The sequence below is a fragment of the Hypomesus nipponensis genome, chromosome 23 (genome assembly GCF_054491055.1).
Source record: "Hypomesus nipponensis isolate SF chromosome 23, ASM5449105v1, whole genome shotgun sequence".
In the NCBI taxonomy this organism is placed as follows: domain Eukaryota; kingdom Metazoa; phylum Chordata; class Actinopteri; order Osmeriformes; family Osmeridae; genus Hypomesus; species Hypomesus nipponensis.
This window is the reverse complement of record NC_140383.1, coordinates 8,281,305-8,295,425: the sequence shown is the minus strand read 5'-3', so window position 1 is coordinate 8,295,425 and position 14,121 is coordinate 8,281,305. Positions and strand designations below refer to the sequence as shown.

At 42.1% G+C, this 14,121-nt stretch overlaps 2 protein-coding genes across 3 annotated transcripts; one reads left to right on the top strand and one right to left on the bottom strand.

The window, feature by feature from the left end:
- Nucleotides 1–668: 668 nt before the first annotated feature.
- On the bottom strand, nucleotides 669–5,448 carry hacd2 (3-hydroxyacyl-CoA dehydratase 2). The gene is made up of 7 exons (XM_084689778.1): nucleotides 5,002–5,448; nucleotides 4,082–4,199; nucleotides 3,503–3,521; nucleotides 3,021–3,109; nucleotides 2,293–2,414; nucleotides 1,640–1,818; nucleotides 669–1,404 (listed from the first exon to the last, which is right to left on the bottom strand). The coding sequence occupies exons 1-7, from the start codon at nucleotides 5,124–5,126 to the stop codon at nucleotides 1,322–1,324; spliced, it is 735 nt and encodes a 244-aa protein (XP_084545904.1). The 5' UTR covers nucleotides 5,127–5,448; the 3' UTR covers nucleotides 669–1,321.
- Nucleotides 5,449–5,638: 190 nt separating this feature from the next.
- On the top strand, nucleotides 5,639–13,646 carry stam2 (signal transducing adaptor molecule (SH3 domain and ITAM motif) 2). 2 transcript variants are annotated; one of them, XM_084689643.1, is made up of 14 exons: nucleotides 5,639–5,812; nucleotides 6,779–6,863; nucleotides 7,113–7,188; nucleotides 7,908–8,003; nucleotides 8,170–8,313; nucleotides 9,208–9,274; nucleotides 9,354–9,540; nucleotides 9,625–9,719; nucleotides 9,851–9,933; nucleotides 10,102–10,189; nucleotides 10,329–10,383; nucleotides 10,552–10,702; nucleotides 11,435–11,565; nucleotides 11,667–13,646. In XM_084689643.1, the coding sequence occupies exons 1-14, from the start codon at nucleotides 5,773–5,775 to the stop codon at nucleotides 11,857–11,859; spliced, it is 1,491 nt and encodes a 496-aa protein (XP_084545769.1). In that variant the 5' UTR covers nucleotides 5,639–5,772; the 3' UTR covers nucleotides 11,860–13,646. The 2 variants fall into 2 exon arrangements, with proteins under 2 accessions (XP_084545769.1, XP_084545768.1); XM_084689642.1 differs by having other exon boundaries at nucleotides 5,641–5,812; nucleotides 11,435–11,574.
- The last annotated feature ends 475 nt before the right edge of the window (nucleotides 13,647–14,121 follow it).

The following is a 14,121-nucleotide window of genomic DNA, read 5'->3' as shown; positions in this document are numbered from 1 at the left end:
AGTACCAAAGGAGATAAGGGTAATACCATGCAAAGCCAGGCATCACACATGTGCACCATCTCTCTGTATTATTAGATTTGGCTCATTGGGAATGCATGACTTCAAGCTCTCTAATCCAATTGGATCCAGTGTGTACAGTAGGTAAGCTTTTTGTCACAGTATATTCTGGCAACTATAGTTTAACTCAAAGTGTGAATAAATACAGAAAAATTGTGATGGCTTGTGACATTTCCAAGGTACTATAAAATGTAGCATCTTGCACTAAGGTCACATAGAGAAGATTTCAGAATAGCCTTTACCATTATTGAAGATAATTTCAATGAGTTTTATCAGTCCAAACAGACAAAGAATACAGAAAAGCTTTCAACTGCACAACTCAATCTATTCAGCAACTCTACAACTAGTCATTAACAGCACGTCTAGCCTGAACAGGTACAGATAAACTAACTAACGTAACCAACCTTAAGTTAACATTTATTAAAAGCAAGGACACCAATATCGCACAAACCCTGGTCAATGTAAATTCAATACAAACTGGTTGACAAGGTTCACTCAACATAAAAAGCATTACTAATCTTGATAGGACATGGTAACCTTTCAAAAACCTATCAAACTCCCAGTTACTTCAGTTCTCCAGGTATAATTCAAAAACTGAAACTAAACAAACACAGAATGAAAAAGCTTTATTATACCAAACAGGGAATGTGATCAAACCTACATGTGACAAAATAAGATACAAAACTAAATTGTTACTAACTTAAATCAATAACTTAAATCAAACTCTTATTTTCCAACTGTCTTGGAACTGTATCCAAACAAAGGACAATTACTATTCATTACAACAATGTGCAGACCAGGGGGTTGTTTTAGAGTTAATCTCCTACAGTGCCACTAGAGAAGAGAACAGTATGTATCATTGCATTTAAGTTAAACAGTATGATCAAGAGTCCTTGCCAGGACCATTCTGCTCGCCTCTGAAAGAGATGCAACTGTATTCGATTCAGTACGGTTTTGAGTAAGCGTTCTTATAGAACAGTGGGTAAGTGCCTTTGCTCATAAAGAAACCACCAAGCTGTTCAAATTGTAGTATATGCACTTGAAAACCGGATCTCAGGCAACAACTCATCAACAACCAATTGATAAACCATAAAAACATTGTTAGATTACATCATAGTCCTCACATCGTACTTCTGGATCTGAAAACAGAGATAAGCTTGGTTTATCAACATGCAGACATGTTTAGTAGGCCAAGCAGGTTTCTAAAAGGTTATCTTCTCTTAATTTCTCTTTTGTCCTGTGACCGGTCTCTGATGTGCTCGGTTTACTCCACTTTGGTGTAGTCCTCCACATGCCCCAGGACTTTCTTCCTCTGACGCATCATGTGGAAATACAGCTGTGGGAAGACTAGAGAGGAGAGGAGGGAGAAGAAAGGAGTCACACTTCCGGTATGAATTACCACAATGACTTGGAAGTGAGGCAGGCACTTGTAAAGAGAACATTGGTATTGCCTAGCATTATTTCACGGCATGCAGTGTTTACAACATGGCCAGTATGAATAGCTGCTGTGACCTAGATGACTCAACACATTATCAGATACACCTTAATGTGTGGGGAGAGGGGAGGAGTTGGTGCAACTTACGTGGAATGTAGGAGATCATGGTGAGGATGAGGAAGGTGTGGTAATCAAAGGAGAAGTTGTACTTGTTGGGCAGAGTGACAGAGTACAGGCCAGTCTTCTGTACATATGGCAGGGCTGCGTAGATAGTTAACAGCTCCCCAGTGACACCCATTGGGTACAGCACAATGAAGAATGTGTACCTGCATAGAGGGAATAAGGCACATTATTAACTATGAAAAAAGGATGCACTATTAGACACATATATTTTCAATATAACTCTATAATAAGGTAATGGTTTAAGCTGATTAGTGCAATACCAACTGAACAATTCTAAAAAAACTCAGCACATTAAAGTTTCAAGGAAATGTATTTCCTTGGTTAAGGCTGGATAGCATGAATCATCACCTTGATGCTAATTCTGACAAGAATTTCAAACAAATGCACTTCACATCAGGAAAACTGATTATGCAACAAACGTCACCGACTCCCACACTCCATCATTGACCCTTCACTGCCATACAATGTAAATGCGTATCAGTTCTTTTGTATCATTGTTTTCTGTCAGTTAAGATGTTCCCATTTAGCTAAGGGATGAGTGAAAAAAATACGACTTCCCTCTTATGGGAAAACCTGCACTGTAAATAACAATCAGTTTTAGCCAATCTGGTCCTTACCTTGCCCATTTGATGAGGTAGGGTAGGTGGTTGAGCAGGCTGAATGTGTAGAAGGAGTACCGGATGATCTCTGTAATGGTCCAGGCCGCTACAAAGAGAAGGACACTGTCCTCACTTTGGACCTGTGGTGGACGTGGGGGGGAGATATCAAAACGGTGAAAAGGAGGTCGAGTAGGGCTTATCGACTTCATATTCAGAATCGGCTATAGCTGCAAGAAAAACCATGCATCTCAGGACGCCCAGACATCAGTCCACAGAGAGACATGAGCGGGACACACAGCAGGGAAAAGCAAAACCCACATTCTGGTTGAGTCAACATAGGCTGGATGCAAAGGCATAAAGACACACCCATCCTCAGACATGCGCACACACATTGTTCTGACACGTACATCAGTGTTAATAATGTTTGTTTCAAGCATGGTGGCTATTTCAGGCTTACAGACCTTGATGCCTCAGCAAGACAGTCTTTCTTTTGGATGGAAGACAACATCTAGAGGCATTGTTTAGGGATCAATACTCTTCTTCAGTCTATGTGTATAACTTATTATGAACATGGATCAAAACCACACTGATATTGAACCTAACAATACAAAAGAGCTGAAAGATCCAAAAACATCAGCATTAGATAATCCATTATTTGAAATGTAACAGTTGCTCCATGGAGTGATAGGACCAATACATTGAACTGTATCAATACTCATTTGAAATGAATAATGTAGCATTCATACCTCTCTGACACTGTGAGTCACAGCCCAGGTGAGGAACACTCGAGACATCACCTGGAATCCTGTCAGAACCACTGAGGATGGAACAATGCCTAAAGGGTAGAAAGATGAGATGATCAAATAATTACAAAATGTCCTTTTCATAAAAGACACAGTGATTGAGTAGACGGTGTGTAGAGTTGGTCCCTGCAGGGGGCAGCACAGTGCTGTGTGCTGAACAACAGCAGGCAACCATAGTCTGTTAGCTCGCTGAGGGAAAGGTCAGGTTCGTCTTTAAATCCCAGATAAAGAGGAGTGGACTCTCAACCCAGAATCACACCACCAAAGATATACAGCTTCTCCTTTGCACAGGAGCACCACCTGGCAAGCTTACCTAAACTACAATTGCCCAACCCCAATTCTCTAAGGTCAGCAGTCTATGCAGTAGGTCCACATTCTTGGTTTACTGATGAAAAAGACCAAAAGGTGACAGGAGAGGAACTTACCCACAGCACAGTGCAATACCTGAAAAAAAATAAAAGACATTCATTTAGGATACATACAGCTAAATGAAACAGAATAACAATTGTATCTGGCCTGGAAATACTTGTTTTAAATGTCCATGATTATGTAGATATAGATAGATTTATAAGAATTGGTAAGCACAATGTTAAGAGTTTATTTTATACAAAGTTCAATATTTGATAATACAGTATGGCTGAAAGCAATCACCGAAACACTAAGTAACTTTTGGACAGTTTGTGTGTGTGTGTGTGTGTATGGGCATGTTTATCAGAAGTGCCCTCAAGAATAGTAAACTAAGGTAAATTTGAACTTGTGAGGACATTTTCTTGGTCCTCCCAAGTTCAAGTGCTATTTGGAACTAGATTTTCAATCCACACAAGGGCCCCAGAACTTGTGTGTGTGAATATCACAGGGGTGGAAGCTGAAGAGGCTCGGACGTGACACAGTGGAATTAAAACTGTGTTTTTGTATCACTTACTCATCACTAAATAGCAGCCATGGGTTACTTAAGGATGGCTTGCAGAATACAGTATTTGTAAGCAGACACTGCCTTCACCCACCTCCAGGAGAGCACCAGTCTGGAAGAACTTTAGGGGCTTCTCTATGGAGTAGTATAGACCATGGTAGCTGCCTCTGGCCAAGTAAGCACGAACCAGGCCCACAGCTATCACCAGCCACCTAAATAACATACACATACAAACCTTTTACATTTCACTGCAAAGTAAGGCACAGTACAACATATTAGTTGTACAAAGCCGTAGGTGAAACAGCCTGCTTTAACATAGAAAAGGCTGAGTCAACCGTAGGTTATGTGTTCTAAAGTTTCACCTAAGCACCAACCAAGGTGAGGGGGTGATCTAACTGGTTGGAATAGAACTACAATGCGATATAACTGGTTAGGATAGCACCCCCACTTGTGCAATCTGGCAATATGAGGCTGTTGCTCAATCCTTAATCATTTTAACATATTCCACATGATCTGACCCATTACATTACTGTGTAAACACGCAACATGTTATATGTACAATGGTATATTAAACAGGTATGCGATCAGTCTCCATGTCATTGACATACTAGTAGTACATTATAATTGTTCATCGGAGGACAAATGCTTAACTTTTCACGACGACATCGCCACTTTATAATAACAGTACCCTACTCTATGACAGTACCCCTGTCTGACAAATTATGACTTTCCGATTACGGTGGTTTTAACAATAGTGGACTGTTTGCCTGCAGCGGCGTGCTATCTTATTAGCTTGTGACAAAAGTATTTTCCTCAACACGAGTTTATTATTAGATTACTTTTCTGGTAGGCCTCTGCTCTGGAATATATGGTAAATGCTAGATACGGTTCGAATAATCGTGTCTCGATGCGAGTGTGTGCCAGTTGTATACATCCTAATCCATGAGGAATTATCACGCTTGCTACTTACTCGGCATAGACTACAACAGGAAGTACAGAATTAAATGTACATACCCAGCTGTCATAACCACGTTATAAATAACCAGATACGCCGTCGCCAGGGCACCTGGTCCCCTCTTCTTCTTTTGGCTCACATCACTGTGAGCTGTTTTGGTGCTCCCCATAGCAGGTGCTGACATGGCTGAAATCCACTTGACGGTGCCTGGTGCTGATAATTGGAATCGGTTCACCGACTCAGGAAACGAGAGGCATAAAGGGCAAGGGCCGCAAACAATATTCAGGGTATGGGTACATGAACGCGCGCCCCCTACTGCAACATTACCATAACGTAACGCAAGACATAGAACGCTTGACAGGTTAGGTTGCAAAAACAAAACAAAAATAACAAAATACTGATAAAATAATCAAACAATATAGTATCCCTCTCTATAATACAAGAAAGGAGTCAACACATATTCCATCTATTTCTACTGTTATTCCACCCCAGTTACTTCATTCCAGAGTTTAGGACCCCCGTAGAGATGTCTATGTACTTGCCTGTGTGACAGACAACTAACTAAATAGTAAGGTATTAAAACATACCTACATCATGACAGGTTCAAACTGAAATTCGTTAAATATGTTAAAGATATGTGCAAAAGGTGGATGTGACAGATATATTTCTATTGAGCTTTTAATGATCATCAGGCATTTGATTGGACACCCAAGTTTACGGAAGAGCAACTGGTGAAAGTGTACACTTTGATGGATGAGGAAGGGAAAATATTTTATTAAAGAAAGTCACAGTTTCTGCCGTTAGAACTTATTCGCCAATAAAGAGTCAACATGCCTTTATTTACCCAAAATCCATTTGACCAAGATGTCGGTAAGTTCAGCTTTTTATTGCCGTTGTTATTAGACTTAGCAACCTACAGTAACATAGCTAGTTCGAGCTACCTACTAGCTAGCTGTATTGCTAACCCTGTTGATTATCTGCCAAACTTAGTTAGCAGCTTGCTAGTGCACTACACCGATTCCTATTTTCAACAGATGGGTTGCTAGCTAGGTAACTTGCTCATCACTGGCATAAAGCCGTCAGCCAGGCTGTCAAAACGAAAAAACGTATTGTTTCTGATGACGTCTGGGATAGGCTAGCTACATGTTTTATGTTAGCTACTAACAATGTATGTTAATGTACAGTAAGCGTGATTCCTGCTACAGTTAACTTTAGGTAATGTGTTAGTTAGTATACAGGAGTGGGGATATTTATATAAACTAGAATATCAGTTAACGTACTTCTATGTAGAAGCATTCATTCCGCGGGCCGCTCCCTGTTAAAATGAATACCCCCGAAATATCAGATATTGTGCCAATTTACAACAATGTAAAGCCAAGTGTTTAATCTGTATAACCGCGTATGTACTGCTTGTTAGCAGTAACAATAACTCTAGATTGAAGTCAGACTCGATCTGAGAAAGAGAAGCTATAACATATGTTACATAGGTCACCATTATCTCTCAATGCAAATGATGCATTTAAATCAGCTTTGTGTTTAGTTTGTCAGTCCATCCTGGAAGATTGCTTTTCTTTGTGGCTAGAATACGATATTGACGTCACTTGCTGTCACTGACTCACTGTCGTAGTCTGACCCAGCAAGTTTTTTTTAATTGGCTATATATTTAAAACAACAAATAGCTTGGCCCAGGTCACATGCCCATATGGTGACAGCAAAGTAGCCGGTTAGGTATGACGTCACCATACTTAGACTTGTATTTTGTTGTAACAAGCAGGACCATTCGCAGTGACATACATAGTGTTTCCAATAAATATTCATGCTCTGTCACATTCTCAGAGAAAGCAACCAATGAAACCAACACAACAGATGACTGGGGCCTCATTATGGATATCTGCGACAGGATTGGAACAACACCCAATGGGTAATCTGAGAAGGAAAAAAAACAGCCTGTCTCCAAAACAACAGCATTGTTTACTTACACCAGCACTTTAACTTGTTTTCACATCAAAAACATTTGGCCCGTGTATAAATATGCATTCTATTAAAGTACAGCTTCATCGCCATGAATGTCGAATTATGGATATAGATTCTAAATGTTTTTCCTGGAGCCTTTGATGCTATTATTACCATTCCTCCTATATCTAATAGCTATGTACCTGTCCTTCCCCAGGGCAAAGGACTGCCTCAGATCCATCATGAAAAGAGTCAATCACAAGGTCCCACATGTGGCCATGCAGGCTCTCACTGTGAGTTCAAGCTGGAATACCCACCCTTTATTCACACCTTTTCCCAATCTTTATATCTAAGTAGAACTCAGACAGTTCCCAGCTGTGATGTGACCTATTAAGCGACAATTTTCTGACTGTTTTATTTACTTTTGTAAAGGATTGTTTGTCGAATGTGATTATTTAAGTTTGCCTATTGCTGGAGGCCTTACGTATGTTTCCCTGAGTGTTATGTAAACACTCGTAAAATAACACCTGTTATGTTATTGCTGGAATTTTCTTTGGGATCAATAATGTTAATAGAATTGAACTAAAAATCGAATCCTCCTTCCTCTTCAGTTGTCAGGGTAGCTCAACTATCTGGGCTCTTGGTTGTCACACAGTTGCTCCATTGGGCCTGGAATGCTGTGGAATAATCTGGGTTGTTCAGGGCAGTCTGACAAGGAGGGATACTGTGACTATGTGATCATTCTCTTTGAGTCATCATGAGTAAAGATGTCACATGATTCTATTATTAGACCTCTCCCACTGCAGCTAAACTTCCAAAGTCATTAAGTCGTGCATAATGATTTAAACGTCTTCACCTTTTATTGATATGCTGCTCAATCATTTAACAGATCAAAATGGATGCACATGGCATGTACACCAGACCCACGTGGATAGGATTAAAAACACTTTGATACCCCTGGATGATACGTGAAGAAATATGATTAAGCTAATATGTCTCACCTGTTTTGTAGTTGCTAGGAGCTGGTGTTGCTAATGCTGGAAGAATCTTTCACCTAGAGATCTGTTCCCGAGAGTTTGCCAGTGAAGTGCGGGCGGTCCTGGGCAGGGTATGTTTTGTCAATATGGCTTAAATCAGGTCAAACCTCCTTTAAAAAATTCATTATTATTATGATATTTCCACCATTCCCACTGTTTTATAATGGTATAATAGTCACAGGCTGAATTTTGGTAGGTGAAGTGAACATATCTATAGTTTCCGCTCTGTCACTTCAGGCTCACAACAGGGTGTGTGACAAGCTGAAGGCCTTAATGATGGAATGGGCGGAGAGTTTCCAGAAGGATCCACAGCTCAGTCTCATCAGCGCCACCATTAAGTCTCTAAAAGAGGATGGGGTGAGCTTTCCTTCAGGCTCCCAGGTAAAAACCTTCATGATCATTAACACCAATGTTGATGTTACTTAGTTTTATTGACATTTTTAGATTTTTATTTAAAAATTGTGTTTGTCAATGAGGATCTAACTGCAATTTCACCATGACATTCTACTGTACTATGTCCTTGGCCTTGTCTAGCACCCACTCAAGTCTCCACTTCTTTCCCATGTGTTGCCAATACACTGTAGCCCTGGGTGGCGTTTGAGCTTACTTTGGAATTTCCTCCTGTTATTTTATGTAAAGCCAGTGTATCCATGTGAAGAGTTACATTATGTTTTGTGTGGTGTGGAACAGCCTAGCATCTTCGTCATCTTCATTTCTTCCTTGAAGCTTGCATTGGCATGCACACCCTTTTTTTCTTCTTCATGCCAGAGAATGTCACGTGGTATGTGTCGACATGGGGCCCTTGTGCAGGCTCTGACCCGGATAACAATGTTTGCTTTAAAGATTGTACAAGCTTTCCTGTGGTCACTGTTGCGTGGCTTCTTCTTTTAAACAAGCGGTGTTTAGTCTCTCTCGTTGATCGTTGTGCATGCTGTATTACTTATAAACTCCTAGAGGTGGCATCACAAAGTATGCTTCTTTTGCTTACTCTCTACTCCACCCCCCCTCTCTCCCTCCCTCCCTCCCTCCCTCCCTCCCTCCCTCCCTCCCTCCCTCCCTCCCTCCCTCCCTCCCTCCCTCCCTCCCTCCCTCCCTCCCTCCCTCCCTCCCTCCCTCCCTCCCTCCCTCCCTCCCTCCCTCCCTCCCTCCCTCCCTCCCTCCCTCCCTCCCTCCCTCCCTCCCTCCCTCCCTCCCTCCCTCCCTCCCTCCCTCCCTCCCTCCCTCCCTCCCTCCCTCCCTACCATAATCACCTCATTTGTTCTGTGTTGACCGCAGGGGTCTAGCTTGAAGGTCAGCACACCCGCAGTGGGCAAAGCCTCTGATGACGACGACCTGGCCAAAGGTAGACATCACCCCTTGCCATGCGCAGACAGTTTGATATGTAGCTGATGAACACAATTAAACACACATACTTCCCTCAGCCATCGAGCTGTCCCTGCAAGAGCAGAAGGTTGAGACCCGCCCCCTCATGGTGACCTCCGACCCCCCCTTCAACACTAACGGGGGCAAGGACTCCAGGAAGGTGCGTGCCCTCTATGACTTTGAGGCGGCGGAGGACAATGAGTTGACCTTCAAGACTGGGGAGTTGATCCTAGTCCTCGACGACAGGTAACTGGCCGGTCAAGTCATGCAATTGGTGTCCCTTTTTAAAGATGGTTGATCTCATAACATCTTATGAAATGATGTGTGCAGTGATCCAAACTGGTGGAAAGGAGAGAACCACAGGGGAATAGGTCTCTTCCCGTCCAACTTTGTCACTACAAACCTGAATGACGAACCTGAAGCGGGTAGGTTTTCCTTCATTAGTACCACGGCAGGGGTCAGGCCTCGGTTTTGCAATACCTTGCTCCCATTTATCCCGTTCATCGATCAGAGTAATGTGTGGACTGATGAGTTAAACGGCCTCGTCTTTCCTCAGTGGCATATGTAGAGAAGACGGAGACTCCTGAAGAACCCTGTATAGAACCCAAAGTGGAACCGGAGCCTGTCTTCATAGACGAGGTGGGTAGAGAGCAGTGTACAACTATCACCACTATCTTCTCAATCATTTGGATATTTCTCATCCGTACTTTAAACTCCCCCATTTCCTTCTCCCTTTCTTCATTCCCCCCCCCCCCTCCCCCGGCTGTCTTCTTCTCTGTTTCTCTCTCCCCCTCTCTGTTTCTGCAGGAGAAGATGGACAAAACGCTGTTCCTGCTTCAGAACAAGGATCCCGCTAATGCAGCTCTGGACGACTCCGAGCTGGTCCAGCTGGAGGGTATAAACTAGTCTTTGATGCCCCTATAAATCCAAGTTTTGGCCACCGGCGCTGCAGCTGGTTCGATTATGTACAGGAGACTGTCCATTCAGACTCGAGTGCAATGTATTTGTATTAATCCCTGCTTCTTACCTCCCAGGTGCCTGTGAGCAGATGAACCCCATGATTGATGAGAAACTACAAGAGATTGACAGGTATGGTGAATCTACCTTTCCCCACACAAAGCACACCTCGCATTTAGCGTGCGATCTCACCCAAGATCAAGAACCCGCGAGGGTCGGTCCGACACTGCTTTCATGCGTTCCTCTCTAAACGCGATGCGGTTGTCACTCCCTCACACACACGCGTTCTTTGCCTTACAGGCAACACTCAGAGTTGTCAGAGCTCAACGTGAAGGTTCTGGAAGCCCTGGAGCTGTATAACAAGCTGATGAACGAGGCGCCATTCTACACGGCCTACTCTAAGATGCAGCCCCCGGCCCAATACCCACCTGCTCCCGCTGCAGCCATGCCGGTAAGACTTCACTGGCTCTCGTTGTATTTATGGATCGAATGAATGACGGACAGATCAGAAAAAGGCCCGAAGATAACGATTGAAATCGCTGTCCGGCTTTTAAGTTATGAATGTGTGTGTTGAAAAAAGAAGAGGTGATTTGTGCCGACGCCTATTTCAACCGCCTGACCTAGTTACAAGACGATCTAGTGGGTTTCTGATGTACAGCATTCTCAGTGGGCCACGTGCAGCTGTGTTTTGTCTGCTGCGCTCTTTTTTTTTTTTTGTAACCATGATTGATGACGCTGTTACTCCCCTGTGACGGTGACTAATGGCAGCTTCAGTGGTCCTGCCTGGACAAGAGCTCTGCTCACTTTCTGTTAGGTATTTTTTGCACAGTGCAGCAACAAAAAAAAAAAAATGAGAAACTACTAAAAATAGAAAAGAAAAGCTCCACCTCAATTTAACACCAAGCACACACTCACCTTGGCTGGTCCTGTTCTTTCAGTGAGGGCTTTTGACCTTAACTTGACGAGGTCGTTGTTTCTTTAGCGGAGTAATCCCTTTTGTTAGATTTGATCCCGAGTTAAACATTTGTTGAGTCATCTAAGGGTTCTGTCAGGCCAAATAGTGTCCTAGGGCCAAATAGTGTCCTACCTGACGTCACAATGCCGTTCAGGTAGGACACTATTTGGCCCTAGGACACTATTTGGCCTGACAGTTCCACTTCGCCTTCTGTGCCCTCTTTTTCAGGGTTATCCCGGCCAGCCAGGAGGTGCCTACATGCCCCCAGGGATGTCCCAGGGCCCCCCAACCCAGACCTACATGGCATCTGACCAGCCAGGACCCCTTCACTCTCTCCCACCCAACAGTCAACCAGCACAGTACGTCAGGTAGGTTTCTGCAGCCTCTATTTCAAGCCTTGGAACTGCTATGGCTCACAAGCATATAGCTAATGTTGCTGTCCTTGGTTCCTTCCCATCAGTGGCATGAATGGGCCGTACATGAGCCAAGCTCCCAGTGCCGCATACCCTCCCCAAATGGGGGTGGCCATGGACATGTCAGCCTATCAGAATGCTAACTCCAGCATGCCTCCGGGCCCGTATCCAATGGCGGTGCCCTCCCACCCAGCCCCCCAGCCGCAGCAGGCTGCCTACTATCAGCAGCCCCTCTTGTAAGGCCCGTGTCTGTGTAGGGACTCCCACCTTCAGACTTAACGCAACACCGCAGAACCAACCGAGCACCTGATTGTCCCCTACCCTCCTTTCTCGTCCCGATTGAGAAAATGATGCGTACGTACGACGATCATCAGAGAAGTCAGCGCAGAGGCCACTGTAAAGGAAGTGATGTCGCTGTCAACCGGCAGGCGACCCACAGAACAATATGGCGCATTTTTGAAGGGATGACCAATTTGCATCACAAATTGTTGGAATGTTGGAAGTGCAAACTGTACATACACACTTCTCCTGACCTACTTATTGTGTCTGATACACATACATCAGTTACTACAAGATTTTTGTTTTTGTTTTTAATCCGTCTTTTATTTTAAATGTTTGTTTTGCTGATTTAACCTGTCTTTCTTGTAGATCTATGAAGGAGGTTGTGGTTGGACAGTTTTTCCTCTTATGTCCCTTTCACCAGCATCAACCATTATAGATTGCACAGCTCTGGGTCAAACGTCATGAAGTGCAAAACATTAAATACCCAGTGTATATGTTATCTTGTAAAATAACAATTTCTTCAGATTCAGTTCTAAAATGAGCTTCCCATACACTGCCTTGATGCTCTCTGGGTTAGTAAAGACAGATTTGATAGAGAGGTAGATGGAGTAGTTGTTGTGCGTGAGTGTGTGTGTGTGTTAAGATATGTTGATTGAGTTGTGATCGTACTTGCTGAATTGGAGGTTGAGATTATTATTTGTACACAAATCGAAAGTTTGTAAAGAATTTGTAGATGGAAGAAAGCATTATAACTTCTGATAAACAACAGATTTTGCCATGGCTTTGGTCAATGTAGAAGGAGCCCAGACAGACCGCAAACCTTTGAGGGGCTTATTGGAAAAGGGTTTCTATTCTATGCCTCCGCTTTTGTTTAATTATTATACAAAGTTTATTAATGTTGGTCGGTTTGTCTAGCGGGGCCTCATGTTTCTATAAAGACCTTATTCTCAACATCAGTTGGAGATTGCTTCACTCAAGACATCTTTTGATATGCAATGCAACCCATTTCTACATTGCATGGCTATTTGCAGTTTTTCATTTTAAAATAGATAATTGCAATGCTTGTGTATTTGTATTTTATTTGGTATATTGTGTACCCAGGTAATATAATTTTATGGTTTATGAATGTAAGATTGTAATAACTTACTTAGCTTATTTTTTGACTTAATTTTATAAGAAAATTCATCATGCATTTCGGTCACACATCATGACCAACTTTAGTGAACTGGCCATTCAAACTGTAGTCTTAACATAAGAGATTCAGTATTTGGCCAATGGTCAGTTTGCCCTGGAATATTTCTGTGGGTTCAAATTGAGGACCGCATTTCTCATCTGCCATTTGCTTTTTTTCCTTGATAGATAGTAAAATATGATTCAGAGCTCTACACTTTATTTTCTTTACTTGCCTCATTAAAAGGTATTGTATATTAGATGTAAAATATCTGGTTTTGTCAGCATTGCACCTTAACTTTGTAAACAGTTATGTACCACTGGATGCCTTGTTTTCTGTAGAAATCGTAATAAAATATACTGAAACAACTTTAGGAAAGGAATTCACCCTGGAAGCTGCTGTATATCTTTATATTTAAAAAGATTCCAGGGAAAGTTCCTATCAACTGGCATAATATTCCCATGGTTTGTATCAGGTTTCTTCTTCTTATCTTGTGTTATCATTTTAAATACCCTTTTGTAACACAGTGAACTCTAATATTCATTGAAATAAAATTGACCTGTGTTCAAATTCATCTTTTTATGTTTAATTATGTTTTTCTTGCTAATTGCATTACGCTTTTATGATCTTTTCTGTCAACTTTTTACGTTTTGGTGGAGGTATTGAATTTGTTTTCAGGACTCCTAGATATAGACTTACATTCACACATTTTGTAATATGATGCCAAATGTAACATGGCGAAAAGGGGATCTGTTTATTGAGATTACAATCAGTAGTGAGCAGTATAATTTGTAAAAGGAAGGGCTAAAAAATAAAATTGGGCCAATATAAGTGAAGGAAATTCAAATTTAAAATTAAACATCCAGGCATATTAGGTTATCATGTTGTTTTCTATTTAAAGTATGCCACAGACATTTTAAGTATTTTGATATAGAACAACACTAAACAGAGCATGTTCTTGAGGCCAGATGAGTCCGAACTGGCCCATATTATGTAATATCCTGCCGAGGAAGTTAACACAGCATTGGTCAATCAGAGGTTACTTAATC